At 40.0% G+C, this 25072-nt stretch overlaps 3 protein-coding genes across 4 annotated transcripts in view; 2 read left to right on the top strand and 1 right to left on the bottom strand.

The window, feature by feature from the left end:
- Positions 1 to 6382, top strand: LOC123981883 (annexin A1-like). Its single transcript, XM_046067107.1, has 12 exons — positions 1 to 291; positions 410 to 488; positions 745 to 850; positions 1145 to 1239; positions 2391 to 2504; positions 2590 to 2680; positions 2985 to 3121; positions 3606 to 3696; positions 4187 to 4282; positions 5397 to 5455; positions 5946 to 6068; positions 6167 to 6382. The coding sequence occupies exons 2-12, from the start codon at positions 420 to 422 to the stop codon at positions 6221 to 6223; spliced, it is 1038 nt and encodes a 345-aa protein (XP_045923063.1). The 5' UTR covers positions 1 to 291; positions 410 to 419; the 3' UTR covers positions 6224 to 6382.
- An 877-nt stretch (positions 6383 to 7259) lies between these two features.
- On the top strand, positions 7260 to 16565 carry slc30a5 (solute carrier family 30 member 5). The gene is made up of 16 exons (XM_046067543.1): positions 7260 to 7682; positions 7832 to 7954; positions 8097 to 8163; positions 8641 to 8726; positions 8894 to 8981; positions 9909 to 9996; positions 10118 to 10194; positions 10316 to 10486; positions 11093 to 11381; positions 11680 to 11888; positions 12577 to 12734; positions 12840 to 12969; positions 14883 to 15126; positions 15214 to 15440; positions 15977 to 16105; positions 16280 to 16565. Exons 1-16 carry the CDS (start codon positions 7612 to 7614, stop codon positions 16448 to 16450), a joined length of 2328 nt encoding a protein of 775 aa, XP_045923499.1. The 5' UTR covers positions 7260 to 7611; the 3' UTR covers positions 16451 to 16565.
- Positions 16566 to 17550: 985 nt separating this feature from the next.
- The window catches only part of LOC123981371 (MAM domain-containing protein 2-like), a 16885-nt gene continuing 9363 nt past the window's right edge, over positions 17551 to 25072 (bottom strand). The window contains exons 8-15 of one of the 2 annotated variants that reach the window (XM_046066123.1): positions 23889 to 24035; positions 22728 to 22847; positions 22449 to 22591; positions 20841 to 20937; positions 20030 to 20188; positions 19575 to 19828; positions 17970 to 18054; positions 17551 to 17879 (exon numbers count right to left, since the gene is read on the bottom strand). In XM_046066123.1, the coding sequence (XP_045922079.1) occupies positions 17833 to 17879; positions 17970 to 18054; positions 19575 to 19828; positions 20030 to 20188; positions 20841 to 20937; positions 22449 to 22591; positions 22728 to 22847; positions 23889 to 24035 (1052 nt within the window). In that variant the 3' untranslated portion in view covers positions 17551 to 17832. Of the gene's footprint in view, positions 17883 to 17969; positions 18055 to 19574; positions 19829 to 20029; positions 20189 to 20840; positions 20938 to 22448; positions 22592 to 22727; positions 22848 to 23888; positions 24036 to 25072 lie in introns of both variants that reach the window. The other variant, XM_046066122.1, reaches the window with a different exon arrangement.

A 25072-nucleotide genomic window follows, 5' to 3' on the forward strand; every position in this document is an offset into this window, starting at 1 on the left:
CCTAAACATGACATGTATGACCTGTACAGACCTTTTACCGACAAGGTCCTCTAAAGGAAAATTCCTTCACACAGAAGAGTCGCCCAACCAGTCAGACGTGCCCAAACCTCTGACTGTCACCTTGTAGTAATGTTGTCTTTGAGAGGTGGCAGGTGATTGGCTGATCCTCTGCAGGTGAAACTAATCCTGCCTGAAAATCATCTGGACAGAGTTGGGTGGAGACACTGCAGACTGAGTTAAATACTGCAACACCTGAGATCTGTAAATCTGTGACCATCTCTAGCAGCAAAGGTGAGGTTTTTGTTTTAAAATTTTAGTTTTGGTTGAATAATTATAATTTCCCTTAAATTCTTAAGTTCTTCTGCCTTTCTACAGCAAAGTGTTAATGTTTGTGGTTTGAACTTTCCAGCCAAGTAAACATGGCCTTCTTCAAGAACATCTTCAAACATGTCATCAATGACAAAGACCCCAAAGATAACACTGTCACAGTGAGTATCACCTGGGAACTACTAGTCTTGAGAATAATACACTTGTTGTAAAATGACTTCCTGACAGCTGTCTGCAGCTCTGCTTCTTGTCACCTTATTGTCCTCTCCTCCATCTCTCCTGTCACTCTGCCCTGTGATGTAACTGCAATGAATCAAAAATCATCTTTTAAACTGAAAATGATCTGTAGCTTGGGATGCCTAGTGATTTTAGCAGCTGACATTAGTGAAACATTTCTACTTCTGGCTGTTGTTCTAGGTGAAGGATAAGCCGAAACCGAAGTATTATGGAACAGTTGTCCCGTATCCGAACTTCAGTGCCAGCAATGATGCTGCCGTTCTTAAGAGCGCCATTGAAACTAAAGGTGCGTGTGCGCACTCTGTGTTATCTTAAAAATGACTTAATGCTTGCAAGGTTGAGCTGTTCTTAAATGTTAAAGTTGAAGAACGGTTAAAACATGGTTAATGTTTCATCTATGAATGACAGGAAACCTAATTAAAAGATATTTTGGATGCAACTGAGGATGCTCTTCTGTTTTTTAAAAAATAATTTTAGTACTTTGGACAAAGACAAATCTTCTTTCTAGACTCCCCCTTCCTGACCTAGCAGCTGTGCTTTAAGTGCTTTAAAGAAAGTAAAGTATATCTTGTCTTCACAGGAGTGGACGAGGCTGCGATCATTGCAATCCTGGTGAAGAGAAGCAACGAGCAGAGACAGATGATCAAAGCAGTTTTTGAAGCGTCCGCTGGGAAGGTATTTCATTTCTCATCAAGACAGAGGCAAGTGTGGTCAATAATAAAAGCAACAAGCCAAAAAAGCAAAACGAAGCAAACCTCCCTCTGTGAAGTGTTTTGTGTTTTGAGCTTTTACATAATTGCAACACACAAATGAATAGTTGAATTCAGAGATAAAAAAAACACCCTAACTCAATACACTTGGGGGGGGTTGCTGCTACAACCTTGTTCAGGTACAGCCACTATAGTAGTGGATAGTTTGCAAACTTCACTGACTTCATCTCTGTTCTCTGTTTGAAATGTCTGAATGCTTCCGCTGTTAGGTTTGACTCATCAGAGACAGAAACAGCCAAAACCTTTTCTTTCAAAGTGAACACACACACCTGGACAAACAGGTGGAACCGCACTCTTGCAGGTAACAGGTGAAGCACACCCATCAGTGTAGGAACAAAAACAAGTGGGCCTGATTTTTTAAAATTTTTTCTAGTTAAACAATATCTTCATCATCCAAGGAGTTGAATTCACAAGTAGACCCCCTATATCAATACATTTTGGGGGTTCTAGGTGGAGGAAATTGGGTCGATAAACTAAATAGTATTAAAATAGAGACAAAGAACTGCAACTGAAAATCGATTGGTATGTGCCTTGATCGACTGGCGCATAGCACGTGGTTACTGGGCCAGACGGGGGCGGGGCGGACGGGGCAGGGCGGGGAAGTGCCTCAAAATGACAGACTTTTCTTTTGGTTCTGCTGCTACAATCTATATATTTAATGAGACATTAATATGATGGCTTACTGTTTTTTGTTAGATTAGCTTAGAGACATACACAAGTCAGATCCCAATGTAGACAGACTAAGGGAATCTTGGGAAGTGAAGGGAAAAATAACGTGTCATTATTCTATAATGACTACTTGTGTCCACAGTGGTAGTTGTTCAGCGCAAGTTATACAGTCTTGCTTTAGAGCCGATATGTGTTGAATTGGAATATTTCCCACTTTGGCAGGCCTAGTGTCAAAAAAGGCACTGTGGCAGATGTTATGATCATCACAACACCCCAGAACAACCACACACTTTAATTTTCAGCAGCAGTCTTAGTTTTGAAATGCCATGATCGAAATGAACAGTAGTACCCTCACGCCTTCATGTGACTGCTCCCTGTGTCTTGCAGAAGCTGGAATTAGCTCTGAAGTCGGCTCTCAAGTCACATTTAGAGGACGCCTGTCTGGCTCTGCTCATGACACCCGCCCACTTTGATGCCTACCTTCTCAGGAAAGCCTTAAAGGTAAATATTAGCGGTGTTTGTACTAAATACCAGAGGAGGACTGTTTTCGATTTTGTCACTCCTACCATTTGCTCTGTTCCAACAGGGTCTGGGCACAGATGAAGATGTCCTCATTGAGATTCTGGCAACAAGATCAAACCAACAGATTCAAGAGATCAAGAGGGTCTTCAAAGAAGGTGAGGCCTGATTCAGTGCAGCCACTCTGTTACTTGTTGGGTACATTCAATGGAATTTTCCTGAAATGTTTTCACATTTTACCTAACATCTTATGCACCGGAGACACTAAAGAGTGCCATTTTAGTGCCTCCAGTGCATGCAGCAGCAGAAGCACTCTATGCTGAGACCGCACAGCACTGGAATCACCCAGTCGTGAGGATTTTATTCTCTAAACAGCAGCTATAACCACAGCGGTTATGCTTTGTTCCATTATGTTACTGCAAAGTCTGTTATCTTGGAGCTAAAATGCTCTTTGTCCCTTAGAGTACAAAGCAGAGCTGGAGGATGTTATTAAGAGTGACACCAGCGGTGACTTTACCATGGCCCTCCTGGCCATGTTGAAAGCTAGCAAGGATGAGAGCACTGTAGTCGACATGGCTCTGGCAGAAAAGGACGCAAAGGTAAAATCAGGAAAATCAACTTTTAAAGGATAAGTCTGCCGCTATTCTACTATTTTTCTTATTGTCAACAAAACTCATGAAAGAAAACTAAGCCAACACTACTTTGTGACTTCCCTATTTAGGGAACCCTATGATTCCTAAATAAGAAAAATATCTTAAACTTGGGTCATAATTTATTTGCAAAAAAAGAAGAAGAAACGTAATTTCTTAAACAGACAGTTACTGTCATTTTTAATTTGGGAACTTTTTTGGTGGCGGATTAATACTTATTTGCTGCCCTAGAGAGTATTTCCAGCAGCATGAACATGTACTGTGGCACAGAGGAGTAAGATCACGCTTTAAATACAAAACTACTAAGTTAGTAAGTTCAATGGTTGACAATACGAAAAATATAGAATATTACGAGATGTTTTCTTTAATGTAAAAATTTAAAGAAGAGAACAATATTAACTGGTAATGGATTATTACTGTTTTGTACCTTTAGATTCTGTTTGAAGCAGGTGAGACCAAACATGTCAATGTTTCTACCTACATCGACATCCTGACCACACGGAACAACCTGCAGCTCTCTAAAAGTGAGTTCTTGAAATGTCTCATCAGAGCTGGGACCACAATCTTGTGTTGGAACAATACTGAGAAATGTGGGCCAGATTATTTAAATATATTTTTTGTTAAATGATGTCTTCATCATCCATGGATTTGTGAAAATGAAAAACAGTTTTACCCCGTTAAGCACACATAGCACACTCTTTCATCAAGGTGAGGTGAATAAAGCAACAACATCTAAAACAAGATCTAGTTTAAGCATCATATGATGTGCTCCTGTTTTAATTAAATTTTAACTTGTCTTTAGCTCAGTGTGTATTTAGTTGATTACAGGATATTAATTCTGGAAGTTCATATCTAAAGATGCTTTTAAACCAGCTAAAGAGTTTTTTCTAAATCCCAAAAATGTTTAGGGTAAATGCGCTGATTTCTTTTGAGTACAACAACTTTTTGGAAAGCGTTTTGTCTGACAAGAAGACCATTAACCTATAAATCCCTGTTTGTCTGTTTACCTCCTAGCGTTCCAGCAGTATGCCTCCGTCAGTGACGTCACATTACCCAAAGCCCTGGACATGAAGCTGAAGGGAGACATTGAAAAATGCCTCCTTGACATTGGTATGGAGGATTTTGTTATTTCTTTCCTGGTTTGATCAGATCTGGTTTCACTTTTCATGAATAAGAAGGTCTCTTGAGTTTTGCAGTGTGCCAAACAAATTTTAAAGGCCCAGAAATCCTTTTTCTCAATAGGCTTCTTACTGTGAGCAGTGGTGTCCTAACACGTAAACACAATGTTCTGCCACAGTTACAGCTGTTTTGGTTATTTAATATATGATGTTTGTTGTTTGTGTATGTTGCTAAACCATTGACAATCAAATCACACTCACATAGCCTTGATGAAGCAGAAGCTGAGCTCAGTGCAATCTCTAATAAATAATAACTAAAGATGTTTTTCTCTGAACTTTAACATTGATTGTTGCACATTGGGTAATGGATATTCAATATTATACTTAAGGTTTAAAAACAAGTTGTCATGGACTCAAAGATCTTATTTTTGTCATTGTCAAGCGGTGTTACTCTGGCATAGATCCCGACTGATATGGGATTTTTTATACCAATTCCAATTTAATAGGGGTAAAAAATCAAGTATTACTGATATGGTGGCCGATGGGGCCATTTTTAGCTGTAATAAAAATAGACCTTTTCTGGGCTCTGATTTTGCACCGACATGACAATGCAAAGGTAATCAGAAGGAAGCTTTCTCAAACAAATACAAATATTTAACTTAAATATTCTTTAACATGTTTAATGGTTATAATAAATGTAAAGTATTTCACAAAGTAGTTAGCAGCTTACTGTGAAGACGCCGCTTGACTGTGTCCAGCCCACCCTCTGCTCAGTTGTGATGTGAGTTGGAGCTGCAAAAAAATAATAACATACAAGTGCAAGTGAAGAGAAGTGCATAAAAACAACAGATTTGAGCCCTGGATAGACCTGATCCCAGTGATACTATCTGCACATCCAAGTCTTCCAGTGTGTGGCACAAGGGCATCATGACCTCACACACCATGAGATCAGGGAGAGTCTAAAACCTTGTTTGGACTACTGAATCCTGAACATGAAACTTCATAAGATGAACTATAACACAGAATGAAGAGACATTTTGAACTCTGAGACACAGCAACATCTAGTCGGTGCATATTTTCACTGATGATGTTTTTTGTGTCTTTAGTGAAATGTGCCTGGAACACACCAGCCTTCTTTGCTGAGACACTCCATCACGCTATGAAGGTGTGTATGAATATCTCCTTCCCTCTCACCATATGTAACAAGTGTGTGTGAGACTTTTCCCACACACATCCCCTGCTGAGTGAAGTTTACATGGTCAGTTTTGCTTAGAACTAGTAGTTTTTGGGTCAACGCTATAAAGTCTGCAATAATACGTTACATTCACATGCAAATGGTAATGCGAAAGCTGACATTAATAATCAAAGGTTTTCTTGTAAATGAATCCCTGTTTTGCAGCCGATTCTCTGGAATGTCTTTGGAGCACCATAAATATTGTCAGCTTCTGGAAAACACTGCTTAACTGCAGTGACTGGTTATGCAACCAACACAGATGTAGTGTGAAGGAATGCTACATAACTTTACCCGCTATCATACAAATAATGAATGAGAAAATGTAACTAAACAATGTGTAAAAACCCGCAGAGTGAGGCGATTTGCATGCACTCATGCTTTCTACCTCTTCAGTAATGGAGGCTCTGCTCCGCTCTCACAGGGCCTCGGCACAAACGAGAACGCACTGATCAGGGTGCTGGTGAGCCGCTCTGAGGTCGACCTGAAGAAGATCATCGATGAATACAAGGCCATGTTCAACATTAGCCTACAGGAGCACATAGTGGTAAAATGACATTAAGTATTCAAAGTGTCACTCATTCAGTACAGACACAAGTGACTGAAACTATCTCAGCTGACCACATCTTTGTCTCTGTTTCACAGAAAGAGACTAGAGGAGACTTTGAGCAAGTCCTGCTTGGACTGTGTGGATCTAACTGAAATTCTGCTGTAACCACTTTACTGGAAAACAAGGCCAGCTTGTCCACTGGATGCCACTGAAACCTCACATCTTTCAAAATGATTATTAATAATGTGACCAATCTGTCTTATTGAGTTGATGTTATCCCACCAACAATAAAATACATCTCAAACCCTTTCTTTTTGTTGTTTGGTATTTCTTGTTTTGCTTTCATGTATTGTTTTTCTTTTTACAATGAATTCACCTGCAGGTGAGTCTACTTGTATATTGAGTTGTAATTCACAACATGGATAATTAAATGGAAAATAAAAGTTTGAAAAAGATGTGCATGGGGAGGAAGAGGAGGAGGATGGAGCAGGAAACAAGGAATTAGAAAGGTTTGGATAGATAATCTCAAAGATTAAATCTGAAATATATGCTACAACATATCCCATGAGTCTTTGACACAGAGCCACTGTAAAAGCCTTGTGGGAGCTGTAGTTGTTTAATGTTACCAATGTTACCAAATAAAATGTGCTCTTTTATTTTTGGTCAGCATGAGGTTTTGGCCGGTACAGTAGTAGATACTTTGGAAACCCATTTCCATCTGTCTGCCAAAGTCTGGACTTTTAAGTAAGTTAAGTCACAACCATGAAATGGTATGCAATTTCATATATAATTTCATATCTTTTCAGAAAAGATCATGAGAAACTAAGGCAGAAGCATGAGAGGAGAGAGAGAGACTATTGCTTAGACGTACTTTGGATAGGTGGAGGCAGCCGGTGGGATGAGGGGTGGGGGGTGAAAACAGGTGAAAAAATGAAAGATTTCTAGGCTGGGCTAAGCCCCCAATGTTTCAAGAGCCTGGAAACGCCCCTGGTGTCATTCCAAACATGTCATCTCTTTTTCCTACATTGAGCTTTGGAAGCTAATGAGAAGGGATTGAGCCTGAACGTGGGCCGGCTTTCTTAAGATTGTGCACACACACAACAAGAACTTTAGAACATAATTCACCTGAATGCACATAGCTACTTACATTCATCGTCATCATCTGCGCAGAACCCTGAACTGCGCAGGAGCAACGCTCGCGAACACACGCACGTGACGTGGACCGCTTACCGTGTCCGGAAGTGCTGGGGCTTGTTGGGCAGCTTGGATGTTTTTCCTTTCATTACGGACTGTAGCTGTTATTGTGGTCAACTCAGCCTAAAAACGGCACATTATATTGCTCAAACAATGAGACCACGTGTATTTGTTTAACGTACACCGCACACAGAGGACGTGTCGCAGCGGGGGACTGGATATAATCTAACTTAACTGACATGCCAGATGGCTAGCTCGCTAACAGGCTAGCTAAGAGGTATGTTAAGATATTGGGGACATAAAGACTGCAACTGGACTTCAGCTGGTCGAGTTTAGGTGCTTTAAAATGGAAGAGAAATACAGCAGCAACGTACTCTCAGGGGGGAAACTGGGAATGGTCGAAGTGCCCAATTCTAGGTATGTGTTTTAAGCTGATTGTTTCACCACATAATTTGTGTCAGTGCAAAATAAGTAGTGCAAAACCTTTTATAGAACGGTTGTGGGGTTTTTCTGTATCTCCCACTTCCAGTACAAACATATGTTTCTTTGTCCTTTTTCCTCTTCAGGTTAACCAGATATATAGTTTTGCTGGTTGTCACGAAGGTCCTCAAGGCTCTTGGGATCTTTGAATCTTATGATATCCTAAAAGTTGTTCACATTGTCCAGTTTATCTTTATACTAAAATTAGGGTAAGTACTTGCTTATTACTTGCTTAGGTGTCATTTAATCCATTTTATAATAATATTACACTTGGTTTAATTATTATTACTTTGGATTTTTGGATTTATGGCTGCTGACAACATGCTGACAGTGACCTTTCTCTTTTCTCAGGACTGCTGTTATTCTGCTTTTCTTTCAAAAGCCTTTCTCCTCAGGCAAAATCATCTCAAAAAGACAGGTTTGTTGGATTGTTATTTTTCCATTTGTGTATGATCCAGCTGTTGTTTCATTTATGAAAATCAGAATCAGAAATACTTTATTGATCCCCGATGGGAAATTCTTTTGTCACAATTGTACACTTGTCAAAGGTAGATAGATAAAGAGTAAACATATAAAATTATAAAGACAAATATAAAGGATTGTGGCTGTGTAAAATGTTTACATTACGAAGATGGTGAACCAAAAAGGACTAGTGAATAAACAAAAGATTTCCCCTCATAAGTTCATCTGCTATTTCTGCAGTAGGGACACTTACTGTAAATGTCTTTTATCTACCTGCGGATGCGGCTCTGTTGTCTGCAGTGTTTTAAGAATATTTAAGGTTGAGCTTTAAAAACCTAAAAGACTTTTTCATGAAAGACACTGTATCAATGTCACTGTGTCAGCTCGCCATAATGATGAATCTGTTTTCTTTTTAAATCTGTTTTCTTTGTAGTGGATAAAGTTATTAAAGCACGCTGTTTTCAGCTGTGTCATATCCCTCCTGGGCTTCTTCGGATTAACTCTCTGTGGTCCTCTAAGGTAAACTGTCACCATAAATGTTTTTTAGTGTGTTTCATAGCAGTTAATGGCAAAAGCTCTGCGTATAGGTGAGCATATTTGTTTGTATTTAACTGTGTGTGTTGATGTCTTTGTGTGGACTCCGCACGTGTTTAGGGGGTGATTAAAATTGATCCTGTCTTTTACAGAACATTGTTGCTTTTTGAGCACAGTGATGTGGTGATCATTGCTCTCCTCAGTGTCCTGTTCACAAGTTCAGGAGGGGGGCCGTCCAAGGTAGGAGCCCACAAATGAACACAACTGGTTTGGAATTAGAAACTAGCATTTATTTATTTATTTAAGAATGTCACATATATTTTACACTACATTTATTCATCAATGTATTGTAGTGTCAGCTCTGTCGTGGTTTCATTTAAAGGACCACTTTACCACAGAACCCATTAAAAACCGATTTTTGGTGTCATTTGCTGATGTTTGGATGCAACTCACTCCAGTATGTCCTCAATAACATTTCATCTGTGATGCTCAAAGTCCCCAAAGATTACATTTGTCACCATCAGTGTCTGTTTTCATTTATTATTATGACACTATTATTAACAATTACCTATAGAATTTGTTGTAACAAATTTAACTAATAGCTTTCTGATCAAATTAAATCCACCAACTTTATGCAGACGACCATTCGGTCACTTCAGCAAAAAATAATAATACCAATTACATACAAAATATGTCTTTTATATATATTATTTTGGCCATCATTCCTACCAGTTGTAACATTGTACTCATCAAGTTATTTGATGAAATCTGGCAAAACAATGTCATTGCTTAAAAACGTCTAACTGCTAAAGTATCTTGTTATACAAAAGCAATCTGTGTGAATATGTTACCCAAACTCTCTGTTGTAAACATGCAATGTTGCTGTGTCCCATATCCATTAATTCTCTATCAAGTAGAACATAAGTAATAATGCCAGAGAGCATTTTGTTGCTGTTTGGTTTGACCTTGTGGCTGTAACGCTTTGAGAGGAAGACGAGTCTCCTAATGTTGCAAAGAATATAACTAAAATTATAACAAGACAGACGAGGTGACATTGCTTAATCTGCATTTTGGACTTGGACTGTGTGTGCTGCCTCCAAAAAATAAATCACTGTGGTAAAAGTATGTTAAAAGCATACCTGTTTGTTTGTCTGTGGCTTTTCTCAGACCAGAGGCGCTGCTTTCTTCATCATCGCTGTGATCTGCCTCCTCCTCTTTGACAACGATGATCTCATGGCAAAGATGGCAGAGCACCGTATCTTTTACACCTTATGAAGGACAGTAGTCCCTGTCATTGATGTGATCCGTGTTTTTTTTTTTTCATCATCATATTTCTCTGTTTGGATTGTGTCTGCCTTGACTCGGCTTCTAACCAGCTGAGGGACATCATGACAGCGCGCTCACTCATTTCCTCTACACGGCCATTGCATTTTTAGGGGTTGCAGATCACAAAGTAAGCAACGCCTGTGTCACGCATGAAATTTGATGTTTAGTGACGATTCCACAAGCATAGTAAATTATTGCCTTTGTTTTCTACATTAATTTCCTCCGTGTCTTCCCGTCCTTCCTGTCAGGGTGGTGTTGTGCTGCTGGTGGTCTCCCTGTGCCTGAAGGTGGGCTTCCACACGGCCTCCAGGAAACTGTCAGTGGAAATTGGTGGTGCCAAACGCCTCTATGCCCTTGACAACCTGGTTTCTGCAGTGGTACTGCTGCCCTGGGTCATAGTGCTGTCAGCAACCACAGACGTAAGTGCACTATGTGAAAAAATTAGAACTCTTGCATGCATGTAGCCCGTTTTGTCCTTTTGAAGAATTGTGTGGTATCACGAAGCTCACAAAGATCTGAAGTAAGTTAGAAACCACAGACATAGTGAGCTGTTTTCATTCATTAGAGAGTTAAAATTAGCCACGGAAAGCTTATTTTCTACCTAACAAAATAACCAAACAAGAGTTGCTCTTTCCTCAGTCTTTTCAATCAAATGTTTTCCCTGTTAGGATGCCACGGCTAGTCACTCTATTGGTCTGTTGTGATTTATGACCCCCAGAGGATGATATCTAATGTTTTTAGTGACCTCATCTTTCCTGTAATTCCATCTTCTGGTTAAAAATTGTCCTTGGCCAGCTTTGGTCTGTGAGATAGACCACATAAAACTATCCTGTGATCCTTGTTCAAACATAGTAAGATTTCTTAAATAATTTGGACTGTGCTATATAAATGATCGTATAAACAAGATGCATAAATAGGTACTTCTTGAGCTCCGTGTCTCGATACTGTGAATTTGAATTGAAACTATATCTGTTTATGCTCAGATTATGTATCTCACTATTTTTTTCCATCTGTCTCTACACCAGAGTAAAGTAGAATCATGGTCGGCCCTCATCCTGCCGTTCGGGATGATAATCTTCTCTGTAATGATCCTGGAGTTTTACGTCGAGGCCATCTGCAACACAAAGATGGAGATGCCAAGGTGCGCCCGCTACGGCACCATCGCCCTTTTCTTCAGCGCCCTGCTGCTGGCCAACTTCTGGACTCACCCGCTGACCGACCAGCTGCGCTCCATGAGCAAACCGCCACAGCAGGTCAGCACGGAGCACGTGCTCTCTGGAGGAGTGGTAGTCAGCGCCATCTTCTTCATCATGTGTAAGTGACAGCTGTGGGCATCAGCAGGATAAGCTTTCTAATGATAGAACTGAGTTGGAGTTATAAGTCATCATTTAAAAAGTACTGTGCAGGCATTTTCCTTGTTTTGCGTACATACTGTAAGTGTTGCCCAGCACTGGCATAGCGTTTATGGATGTTTATGTACATTTCCCCATTCTCTGAGAAAAACATTTAACTGCAGCTTTCTGTTCCATATCTTCAAATAAAAGGTGGATCTACTTTTTTTTACTTTTATTTTTATTGTCTATTAATTCTCCTCCCTCATATGTCCCTGTAGCTTCCAGTATTCTCTCGTCTCCATCAAAGAAAGGTCAGAAGGGCACCTTGGTGGGTTACTCACCCGAAGGGACTCCCCTGTACAACTTCATGGGAGATGCCCTGCAGCATACATCACAGTCCCTCCCGCGGTTCATCAAAGATTCCCTGAAACAGATCCTGGAGGAATATGACTCCAGACAAATCTTCTACTTCCTGTGTCTCAACCTGGTACGTACGGTGTCAGGAAGAGAACAGTCAGGTGAAAGATCAAGGATATCATCTGGGGGGCCATTTACTGAAACTCTTAAAAATTGGCAGCACTGCAAAAAACATTATTGTTCTGCCAGGTAAAATTAAAGGGTTAAAATTTCTGATTTCAAAATAAAAGCTTTTGTAATAAAAGAAAAATAAAGAAAAATAGAAAGATATATTATTACATAGGGTAAATTAAGGATAAAAAAAAAAGGATTGATAATCCAAATAAGACAGCTATTGTGGGGATATCCCCCACAAACTGATCCTGCTCTCCTACAACATCTTGACAGTTGTGTTGGAAAAAGAAACTTCCACTAAGGAGATGTCCTTGCTACTGTTTCTAGGAATTCAGGGGGGTTAATGACCTGAACAGGACTTTACATTTACACACAAGTTGCAAATTATATAACTCCACATATTTAAATTTGTCTGTTTCTGACGAAAAATAATAAATAAAATAAAATAAAGCATTTTGGGCATCAAAAATATAATTGGGGAAGTTCAACTTAGATATTTTCAGTTAGATATTTTCAAGTTGTAAATTAAATTTCAACTTTGTTTTCAGACAATATTTATGACTGGACTGTAGAGGTGGGTTTGACTTCAAATACTCTGTTGTTATTTTGAGTTCATGTAAGCTATGTTGCTCTGCACATTTCAGGCTTTCACCTTTGTGGAGCTGTTTTACGGCGTTTGGACCAACAGTCTGGGATTGATCTCTGATGGCTTCCACATGCTGTTTGACTGCTCGGCTTTAGTCCTCGGCTTGTTTGCTGCCCTTATGACCCGCTGGAAAGCTACCAGGATATTCTCCTATGGGTAAGGTCAATAAAGAACATGTGCAAAGGCTTTGGCAGGAGATATTTGAATAATTGAAAGCATTTGAACTTCAGCTGGATGTTGAAAAAACATTTTCCCTCCCAGGTATGGTCGTGTTGAAATACTTTCTGGATTCATCAATGGGCTGTTCCTGATGGTCATCGCTTTCTTTGTCTTTGTTGAGTCAGTCACCCGTGTGTTGGATCCTCCTAATATAAACACAGACATGCTGACTGTGAGTAAGCTGCATCTACAACTCATGTAAAGGCTTGTGACTATTATGTACTTTGGTAACATTTATTTGGTATGTCCTGATATTTTTCCTTTGACATCATGTCTGCCAATACACAGTCCTCCCTAGGTATTTATATTTTCCTGCTTAAAACAACCGCACATCGTGCTCTTCAAGTATTATTTAATTTAAGTATTATATTTTATTATATTTTCAACGTGAAAGTACAAGTCAGCCTGTCAAAACAGTTGAAGAATGCTGAAGGCGGTAATGTCATTAGGATTATCTTGACTTAAAGACTGCAAATGTAGATTAGAAAGCTTGTGTTACAAACTGGGGCTGTGGAGTTTGAAATACATGGGCATTTACCAGACAGGGAGGGTCTAATAAAAAGACACTTATCTAATTACATAATGGGAAACGTATGATCGACATGAGAGAAACTAAAAGTCAGCTAAATCTCGGCCTCTGCCACATTCTGACCGTTCTTTTAATAATCTCTCTCTAACACAAGTCCCCCAGTTTAATGGATGTGCCAAAATTAATCACTGAAGTGAAGCCCTTTAAGAATGAATAAACACTTTTATTTAGGGATGCACCGAAATGAAAGTTCTTGGCCGAAACTGAATATAATAAAAAACATTCCCAAATGCTGAAGGTTTTTTACATTTTACATTTATTTTGCCAATATTTTTCAGAATGTGCTTTTTACTCTGTGTTTCCCACAGGATTTGGAGAGAGTATGGGGGTGGGCCCAAGGCCTGAAAGGGTCCGATAAAGTAAATTAGTGTCTATTTACTTTTAATGGACAAATATAATATGTTTTATACTTTCTGTGAATATAATCCAATTAATCTTGTCTATACAGTATGGATACTGTAGAGACACCTTATTTTGAAAACCAGACGTTGTCACATGTGTATCCTCGCGCAAAGTCTGACACAATTTGATAAATAATGTTGTATGTGGTTCTCGTATTGCGTACTTCATAGTAGAGGTTCTCTGATCAGGATTTCTTGGGCCGATCAGCGATTGCTGAAAGTAGTATTAGCTGATATCGATCACTGGGTCTATTTGAAGTCTTTTATTTATCATGTAGCATTGTGCAGTATACTGTATATTTATTTAATTGGTCCTAAGAACAATGTATTAAGTATTAAAATTAAATGAACAGATGATAAAGTATCATGAAATGACAATTTTATTACAAGGAAACATGGGAAACAAATTCCAATCTATCTGTGTTAGAGACTTAAACCATAGCAGCCTTTGCCTGGTTACTGTGAACATCTTATAGCTTAACAAATATAGCTTTCCTGTGGAATAAACTACAGTGTGTTGTAATGTGAGGCTACGTCCACACCACTGTGTTATTTCTGTAGTTCGGTAGTAGGTCACCCTTACTTCATAGCCTCTCTTCAGGTGGGATTCTCATACTGCAACACAGAGACAAACTGACAGGATAAAGTTTTTCTTTCGCGCTATTTCTGGTCAATTAATTTTGGTGGCCGAACATTCTGTGCATCCCTACTTTTATTCAGTGTCATACACCACACAGGTCTCCAAGATATTACTTAAATTACATACAGAGGCATGATCAAACAAAAAGGAAGGCAAGCAAAACACAGAGTAATCTCCTTATTGTCCTTATGTGTCAAAGCATAGTATGTCAGATGAAAACAGCAAATTAAACATTACTCTTATACGTTGATGGCAATCATGACAAACAGGTGGGAGGATGTCCAGCAGACCTCATTCAAATCAGACTTTAATGGCTGTCTCAATAAAAACATTCTTACACATCCTTTATATTTAGGATGATATTGGGGAAAGTTATATCAGTCATTAATGGTCTTTGATCGAGTCGTTAGACATCAGTCAGTCTGAATTCTGCGTGCCATTTTTCTACCCTTTAGCCCGTGTCTGTCGGAGGATTACTGGTCAACCTGGTGGGCATCTGCGCTTTCAGTCACGCTCATTCTCACGGCGCCAAAAGCTGCCCATCGCACGACCACGGCCACTCACACCATGGCCACTCCCACAGCGAGCACAGCCACGGAGGTCACGCCCACTCTCACGGAGGGCACAGCGGACACGGACACGGCGGGCACGGGCACTCCCACGGCTCAGGGGGCGGAGGCATGAACGCTAATATGAGAGGTGTGTGTTTCATTTGATGCACTAAAAATTGAGCTTTGTTGAGAGGACATTGTATCTGGATATAATCCTCATTTTCTTTTTTTCCAGGTGTTTTCCTCCATGTCCTGGCTGACACATTAGGCAGCGTTGGGGTGATCATCTCCACCATCCTCATCCGTCAGTTCGGCTGGTTGATTGCCGACCCTATTTGCTCGCTCTTCATCGCCACGCTCATTTTCCTCAGCGTTATCCCTCTGCTGAAGGACGCCTGCGAGGTTCTTCTTCTGCGAACTCCCCCAGAAAATGAGAAGGACCTGAACAGTGCGCTGGAAAAGGTGAGGAGTCCCGCGTGATGAGGACAAAGTTACTGCGGGGAGTGATTAAAATTGTGTCTTTCTTTCTTTAATTTTGTGTTTCTTTAATAGATTTTGGTTTTACAAACTAACAGTACGTATGAAGGGCAGACATTGGGGCAATTCTCTTTTTCTATTTCACAAGATGAGATGAATGGTGGCAGTTTCTGAACTGTTGTGTGAAGATGACTTCCTAAAAACATGTCAATGAGACAAACGATGTGATCAGGTATTCAGTGTAAATTTTAAAACAGTTCTTTTCACCTCCACCAAGGAGGTTTGTTTCCAGGATATCAGAAAAAAAAAAGTCGACATGAAACATTTTCAAACTTGTGTATAAGCTGGAAATTTCCCATTTTCTTGAAACAAATGACAATCTATTTAAATTACGTCAATCAAATCACTCACATCAACATACGGTAAGTCATTCAAGAAGGTACTTGAGCATTATTATCTGCCCTGGCAATGGTAAAATGTTCAGCAGGTATTTTAAAAACGGTTACGGTCTGTTTTTTCAGATTGAGAAGATTGAAGGAGTTCTGTCGTACAGAGACCCTCATTTCTGGAGGCACTCAGCCAACGTGATCGCAGGGACCATCCACCTCCAGATCATGTCAGACGTGGTGGAGCAGAGGATCATACAGCAGGTAGAATTAAGAGTCATACTGATGTTTCACTGCAGACTCCTATCTGTGGGCCTAACTTCATCATACCAGCTGACAACAGTTTTATCTTTGGGCAGATTGTCATGAAATTTTGAGAATGTGTTACTGACAGTTCTAATATGCCCGTGACTGTGTGGTTCCCCCCTCTATTTGTAGGTGACGGCCATTTTGAAAGATGCCGGGGTGAATAATTTGTCGGTCCAGGTGGAGAAGGAGGCATACTTCCAGCACATGTCTGGACTCAGCACCGGATTTCAGGAAGTTCTGGCAATGACGCAGCAGATGGAGACCATGAAATGCCTCAAAGACGGGACATGCATCATGTAACGACCAAATGGGGACCAAATGATACTTCACCGATTCAACCCTCAGTCTCTTTTTCATTGAAATGTACAGTTTATGTATGTATGTGGTTCAAATAAATCTGAATATATTGGTTTTATATTTGTGTCGACTGTATTTTGTTTGTGTGCAGAATTTTTCCTTCTCTAAACATTCACTGTTGAACTGTCTTTATTATTTGCATTTGGCATTTTCACTGCAGCAGCACTTACCACAACAAAGAAAGTGTGTTTTGATTGTACAAAATCTCACTACACTGAGAGACGTTTAAATATTTGTCTAAATCATAAGATTTGGGACTGACTGCTAGTTCACAGCTGTAACTGTATAACAATCAATAGGGAATAACATTCCCACATTTGCTTTGTTCTGCTATCCCTCAATGGACTCTTGCCCTATGCCCCCAGATTTACAGTATTTGTTTCATTTCTCAGCTGTGTTGACATCAGTTTGTGACAGAAATGCCAAAGATATGTTTGAGGTAATTTAGAAACTGTCATCATTGCATAGTTTATCCACCAGCAAGCACCGACAAATTGATCTAACAATGGTAAAATGTCGCCCGCCATCTATCTCTGTCACAATTCTTAAAAAACATATTCAAGAGATCCTTTTTTTAAATGTTTAAAAACCAAAACTAATATTGGCCAATATATTTTACATATGGCCACCAAAAGGCAGCATTGTTACACTAAATGTCATGGTTTGCTTCACTGAGTACTCCTGAAATCGTACTTTATGTTGTTATCCTTTCTGTGTCTGACTGCTTCTGTAATGTATTTGTACTTTGTCAGGCGCAACCATAACCAGTTGGGATTGGAACTGTCACATCCCACCTTTTGTTCTATGTCACTGTCAGAAGGTATTTGGTCCTAACTAGAGATATGTTGGAAATGTTCTGACATTTGAGTCACTACTTGAGATTCAGTAATGGTACTGATAAAGACTGACCATGAAGATGTCGGTCTTCCCTTTCTAAATCTCATTAATTTGCAGATCATGCTAATCTATATTCCCCATTAGGGGACAGTAAAAATCAAGGGCTGAATACAGCAGTTACCAATGAGAAGTTAAACAAAGTAATGTTGAATAACTGTCTTGCTTTATTTGAGCAATGAGCATTAATCTAATGCATATAAATGTGAAGAAAAACACAGTTTCACACGCTTTCTGTTGCTACAGTGCAGAGAGAAATGCTGATTATGACACAACTGATATGTGTTGATCAATGAAAACAGAACTACATGAAAAGTTTCCTTTTACCCACATCCCTACATGTTCAGACTGACATGTAGGAGTCAGGAGTCTGTAATGTGCAAACAACAGGGTTCATGCATCCTACACAGCTGTTCTCCTGTTCGTGCCTTCTACTCTATCTCATTGGAGGTTCCCACGGTGGCCTTGATCTCCATTTCTGCTGGGGAATCAAAAAGAAATCAGGAAGCTGCTATAGACCATAATCTCATTCCCTGTGTTCAACAAATATCTTAAATAGATTGTTTACCTGGGCAAGGTCCCCCTTCCAACATAACATCATCAATGGCGATGTCACTCCGTACTGATGGACCCCTGGTCGCTGTAAACACAATCTGCAACAGTGACAAGTGAAACAATTGGTCAAAGGGCCTGAAATCAGCTTCTGGCTGTGGCGGAAGAAGTAATCAGATCCTTTGGTGAAGTAAGCGTACCAATACAAAATGTAAAATTACACATAAAAGTCATGCATTAAAAATCCTACTCAAATAAAAGTACAGAAGTATTATCAATAGTAATGTACTTAAAGTATCAAAAATAAAAGTACTGCAGAAAAACAGCCCATGTGACAGCCCATGTGACATTTGTTGAAGGAGTTCAGTTCAGTGGTTCCCAACCTAGGGGTCAAGCTCCCTTCAAAGGATCACAAATTAAATTTGAGGGGTCATGAGGTGATTAATTGGAGATGAGAGAAAAACAAACAAAAAACAAATCGTTATTCATATTCATAATCTTTTGCTTTTCGGGGGAAATACTGGAAAATTTTAACTTCTTCAACTAGAAACACATTTTTTAAAATGCTTCACAAGCCGAAGGGGTTGGGAACCAGCAGTTTAAATAATGCATTGTATTTTAAAATCGTATCACATTAACAAACAATCTTCATCTGAAAAATGACAAGTAACTATAGCTGTCAGATAAATGCAGTGGAGTACAATATTTTTCTCTGAAATAATAATAGAGTAGAGGTATAAAGTAGTATAAGATGGAAACACTCAAGACGCACAAGACTATTGTACTTAAGATTTAAAGACTCAAAGAGATTCACAAAATCAGCAGTAAAACCAAACATAGCGGGGCACATGTATATTAAAATCACCAAAGATTAGAACTCTATCATATTCAGCCTTGGGAACTGTTGGGAACTTTATGGACATTTTTCGCAATTTATTGACCCGACAAAATAAAACAAAAATAGCCATAGACTACAAAAGCCCTGAGAGGCAAGTGAGAAAAAGAAATATGGTTATCCATTTCTAAGTCTGATCTAAATTGTTCCCTCTCCTGTGTTTATGACTTAAGAACAAAAAAATAAAGGTTTTGCCAAGATAATCTTTCTAGGTACTTTATATTGTTTTTCCATCCGTGAAGCAGGTGGAAAAAAAGCTCTGCCAGGGGAAAATAAAAGTTTTGCAAGGTGAAAAGATTTAGGATCATTTGTGTACTCAAAGTGTTTGTTGTTGTAATAATCATTTCGACCTATAGAGGCAACCCCGTGTTCTAAATAGAACTAAATGCATTTATTGTTTCTTCCAGGTGAGTTTTTTGTTTCTCCGTGCACTCTGGACACAACGTTCATACAGTGTATTGTGTGTTAGCAAGTCATGTAACATTATATATAATAGGATAGAATTCAGATTAGACTTAGAAAATGGATCAACAGAATAGTGTTTATCTCACTTGCCTCTCAGGGCTTCCATAATAAACATTATCATTATTTGCAGCCATACACGAGTGATTCTATCAAAAAAAGCTTTGTAAAGTGTACTTGAACTTGAAGCCAGTTGACATGCGTTGGTCCAGCACACAGGCTTTAAATATAAAACAGTTAGGAGAGATTTAGTTGCACTCTTGCCTGATGCTGGCTGTCACACTGGTACTCCACTGTGGCCCTCAGCCAGGCGATGCTCTGCTCGCCTCTCCGTTGCCACAGCAACACGTCCTCTCCGTCCTTGTCGAGGTGAACGCTGAGTTGCCCGGTGCCTGAGCCGTACATGTGGTAGTAGAAACGCAGACACTTAGGTCCCCTGGAGCCCCTCAGAGGGCGGGACAGCAGGCGGACACTCTGACCGGGCAGCATGGGCGACGCCTCCATGTGCAGGTAGTATCCTGTCAATCAAAAGTCAACGGGCTCATACTGTGTGAGCAGCACCTGAAGGGTTTTTGTGTGTTTTTGTGCGACAAAATAAAAATTTAACATTTGAATCTCTTCTTCAGCATGCCTGTGTACTGCGTGCATTAAGACATATAAGCAGAGCACTGTGGACTGTGTCCGGCGGTGGCAGGACAGCTGAAGCACGGGGCCCTCACCGAGTCCCGTGGTGTGGTCTCCTCTTGGCCCGGTGTATGACGTCGGGGTGGGTCCTCTCCTCCACTCCCAGTCAGCATCATCACTCTGTTTGTCCTGAGTGTAACCGCACAGGCCTGCTTCAAAGTCACAGTGTCCTGGGAGGGACAACGACAACAAACCTGCCACAGGAAAATGAATGAAACCCTGTTAGGTAACACACAACTCAAACATTAAACATCTGCTTTCATACTATTGTGGGAATCACCTGAAACTCTGAAATTTTAGTCACCCAGACAGATTATTATAAACTGTAACTTTGCATGAAAGCTGTGACCAGCTTTAGATAACACTACAGCAGCAGATTTCCCATTTCCTCAACAAAGAGTGCTTTGCAGCATCCCTCCAACCACAACATCTCACTACTGGGTGGTCCATAGCTGACTAGGGGCCCAGCAACCATCAGGGGCCCCAAACAAGCAATTAACCAGTTAGTATGTTATGCACAAAATGGTGATTGAAAAAATAGTGATGGGTTGATATCGGACAAATATACTTTCCTGGCACAAATTCCCTAACAAAATCACCAGGGCAGTTGCATATGTTATGTTAATAATCCCCCCGCGACCCTGTACGCAGGATAAGCGGTTGACGATGGATGGATGTTAATAATCCAGCCTTGATTCCCAGAATGAATTTTGTTATTCTTCGGAAATCCTGGCTGCCATCAGAGTGCTTGTTCAGTTTTACAATAAAATAAAAACAGCTACAGCGCTGGTTGTTGGCAACATGTGCGTACACACTGCAATCTGCAAATAATTTTGGTGTTTTTACCCGCTGACTGCTCACAGTCTCCGAGGCTCACAGTGATGTCGTCCAACGCCACAGAGCCACAGTCCCAGAAGCTCCTGCAGGTGCTGACAAAAACCACCTGAACAGCAATGGTAAACAGTGAGCAGAGGCGTCTTCATCAGCTTCATGGTCCCAAAGGAATTTGTACTTCTTTACAACCACTAATCATTTACAGATCAGCTCTGAATAGAACTGAAACTACGGACACTTTGTTGTGGCTGTTGTTCACTTTCTGCTCGCTGTTTGTGTGATATTTTAAAATCCCCCGTGAGGAAGGAAAGAAATCGTTAATCAAACGCTGAGTGTGTAAAGTGAGGAACAAAAAGCCAATGTGTGGAAAGCCTTTGAGCATTTTGGCATCCGGATAAATAAATTCTTCTCATCATGCAGAACACATGACGGTACTCTGTCTTTTAACAGTAAGTTGTTCAGTGATAAAAAAGAAATCACAGATCAGAAAGTGAAGCTTTTTAATGAACTACTAGAAATTTGTTTCTTTATTTCACCTGTTGAGCCTGTTTGTCCTTATTTCTGGCCTGCTTTCATTTAATTTCCCCTTCCTTTGTCTTCCCTTGATCCACCCTTTGTTTATTAGTTTTTTTATTAGCTTCTTAAATTGAGCTAAATTTATTTCTAAAATAATTCCTTTCCTTTTTTAGCAGTGCTAGTGGCGTAGCTGTTGTAACTGTCTGACTGAAATATCTTTCATCTACTTTTGGTGGATTGCTGTGACATTTTGTACAGACATTTGTGATGTACAGACATTTGTAATGCCACCATAAGGGCGATATTTGAGGTTTTTAGTGAAATGTGAGTGTCATGAAATTCAGGACATACACTCATGTCCCCTTGAGCATGAACTGAAATAACTTACTAAGGTCAACATGCTGACATGTCCAGTACTTTGGTTTTCCCATCAGCTTCAGCTGTACTTTGTGCTAAGTAGCAAATGTTAGCAAACTAACACGCTAAATTAAAATGGTGACCATGGTAAACATTATACCTGCTAAATACAAGCATTTTAGCATTGTAATTGTGAGCGTCTTAGCATGACATTTGCATTTAGTGTAAGTACAGCCTCACAGAGCTTTGCCACCTTTCCTACTTCCAGTCTTATATCCTTTGTTCCTTGATTTGCTTGTTAGTTACTCACTTCCTTCCATCTTCTTTCCTTGATCATAAATTTTTAGATTTCTTTCGTCTGTCCATCTTTTTGAATCTGTTGTACATGTTTTTGTCGGCCTTCCTTCATGTATGTATTTTTTTTATTCACCCCCACCATCTTTCCTTTCAGCCTTCATGTATCCAAGTGTTTATTCATTCCTTTGTTCCGTCCTCTCTGAATTCATTCATTCTTTGGTTCCCTCCCTCTTTTTCTCCTACCTTTTTTTCCTTCCCTCATCCACTCCCTCACTCCCTTTCTTCATCCTTTGATTGGATCTTTCTTTCCCTCCTTCCTTTCCTTTGCACTCCATTCATTCCTTCTTTCTTTTTTCCCTCTGTTTGTTTATCCCTTTGTTTATTTTTTCCACACATCTTTCTCATTTGTCACACTGTCTGAAGTGATATTTCCATTTCCCCTCCTCTGACCTTGGCCGGCCGTGACGTCTGGAAAGTGACGTCTGTCGCGATCCAGATTCCTCTGGACTTCTCCCCCTGAGTCCAGATCTTCTCCTGGCTGCCGCTCTGCTGCTGCAGATGCACAGTGAGAGCCCGGTCCGTCTGATTGAAACCTGCAGTTGCCAAAGTTATTTCTGGTTGGTGAATCAGTGAAATACATCACAGCACAGGATTCACACATAGACCTCAACCACCACAATTGTCCTCGCAAATATCCTTTAATCCAGAGTTTTTTTGGGTGCCACTCACCCCTTAGAGAGAAGTAAAATCTCAGGCAGTACTTCATGTTCCCAGGCAGAGTTGGACCAATCAGCTGGCTAACGTAACCAGAGTGTGGGCTCAGCCGGGAGTGTGCCAACAGGAAAGATCCTGGAAGGAGAGGACAGCCTTTATTTTCTTGCGAAAATAATCTGCTTCCTCTGAATCTGCTTGCCATCAACCCTCGCACCTGGTATTGATCTTGATTTCAACAGTTTTCAACTGTTTTTCTTCCTCACATCCTGCTTTGTTTTAACCAAAGACTGTATATTAAAAAGCTTTTAACACGTCTTCATTGTTTTTAAAGCTGCATATATTGATTTTTGGCCACAAGGGGGGGCAAAGCATTTACAGATCCAGCGCGCAAAAAGCAACAATATCGATTTGGACTTGTGTTTGTAACCACTAACTAAATATAAAATTAAGTTTAATATTGAGCTGTGTGTGCTTTCCACCAACTACTGTGAAAAATCTAAAAAAAAAAGTCTCTTCAGCTGCTAAATGCTACGCTATATTCACCAGCCAGTCCCTATAGCTTTGTCTGTCTGCTGTTTGTTGCTGGACAGGTGATGATAGGATACATGGGGTTTTAGAGCTTGTTTGCCTAAAACCTCTGCCTGCTGCTGGTGGAAATATGTACCAGACAGTAAATGCGCCATACAACCAAAACAATAAGCTAAAGGAACCTATAAGGCTCTGTAGATCTGCTGAGTTGTCTACTATTTCTTTCGTGATTTTGGCTCTCTATGGACAATTTTTATTAACCAGAGAACCAGACGTCTTTCACACATTGTTCAAGACTTGGCACCTGCATTACCCACAATACAACTCAACTCACTCAACTGCAGAGATTTTGCTGTGTTATGCTAGTAGCGGTTTATGTAGCTTCGAGCTGGGAGCGGGATACAGAGGTCTGGTAAGCTCACTTCTGTCTAACTCCACACTCTCAGATTCATTTTCAAACTTGTAGTCACTCACTTGAGGACATTTATCAGTCATTACACAGCCCCTCTGAAGCCACAAAAGTCTTTATACAGCTTTTCACATATGCAACAGTACAACGCCTATAAACAGACAGTAAAATTGAGTTATCCTTTTATGTAGGTTTAAATATTAGAAATGTTCTAAAATCCATTAGTTGTTTTATCCCACCTGCTCCTGTGGTGTGGTCTCCATTCCTAAATATGTTGGGCTTCACAGATACTCTCCTCCATGATGATCCCATCACCTGATCCTGGGTATAGTGGCACAAACCTGACTCGAAGTCACAGTTGGCGATGGAGGGGTCAAAGGTCGGCTCTGTGGACAAATGGCATGTTAACGTTGGACTTACTTTAAGATTAATTAGCAAGATTCACGTAACATTTGTTATGGATATTTAAAGTCCCCAGAGGATGAATCCTACAGTGTTAGTGTGAGGGTTTGGTTTCCTGTTTTAGTTTTTCTTTGGCCTGTTATGATGTGATTTTGGTTTTCTGGTTTGGGTTCTGTGATTTCTGTATCTGGTCATGTCCTGGTTTGTGTTTTGTTTTGCATTTGTTCTGTGTCTAGTGCCAGTCCTGTTTCCTGTTTGGTTCTGTCTCTGTGTTGTATTGGTATCTGTCTCTGTTCCCATACTTTACTTCTTGTCTGTCAATATCAATATCAGTTTTATTTATATAGCACACTTAAAACAACCAAGGTTGACCAAGGTGCTTTACAGGTTAAAAATACAACAATAAAACAGTGATTACAAAGTAAAAGTACAGCTATCTGCCCTGATGTGTCTCAGCAGTGCCTGGTAACCCTGTCTGTCTGGTGTGTGTTGTTCTGTGTCAGTATTTACAGTGGGGGAAATAAGTATTTGACCCCTTGCTGATTTTGCAGGTTTGCCCACTTACAAAGAATGCAACGATCTATAATTTTAATCATATGTACATTCTAACAGTGAAAGACAGAATCCCAAAGAAAATTCCAGAAAATCACATCATATGAATTTATTAAAATTGATAACCATCTGATGAGGAAAAACAAGTATTTGACCCCCTGGACAAACAGCATGTTAATATTTTGTAGAAAAGCCATTATTGGCCAGCACAGATGTCAAACGGTTTTTATAGTTGGTGACAAGGTTTGTGCACATTTCGGCAGGGATGTTGGCCCACTCCTCCCTGCAGACAGCCTCCAAATCATTCAGGTTCCGAGGTTGTCGCCTGGCAACTCGAATTTTAAGCTCCCTCCAAAGATTTTCAATTGGATTCAGGTCTGGAGACTGGCTAGGCCACTCCAGAACCTTGATGTGCTTCTTCTTCAGCCACTCTTTTGTTGCTTTGGCGGTGTGCTTAGGGTCGTTGTCG

Source organism: Micropterus dolomieu, linkage group LG13 (assembly GCF_021292245.1).
Source record: "Micropterus dolomieu isolate WLL.071019.BEF.003 ecotype Adirondacks linkage group LG13, ASM2129224v1, whole genome shotgun sequence".
NCBI classification, from domain to species: domain Eukaryota; kingdom Metazoa; phylum Chordata; class Actinopteri; order Centrarchiformes; family Centrarchidae; genus Micropterus; species Micropterus dolomieu.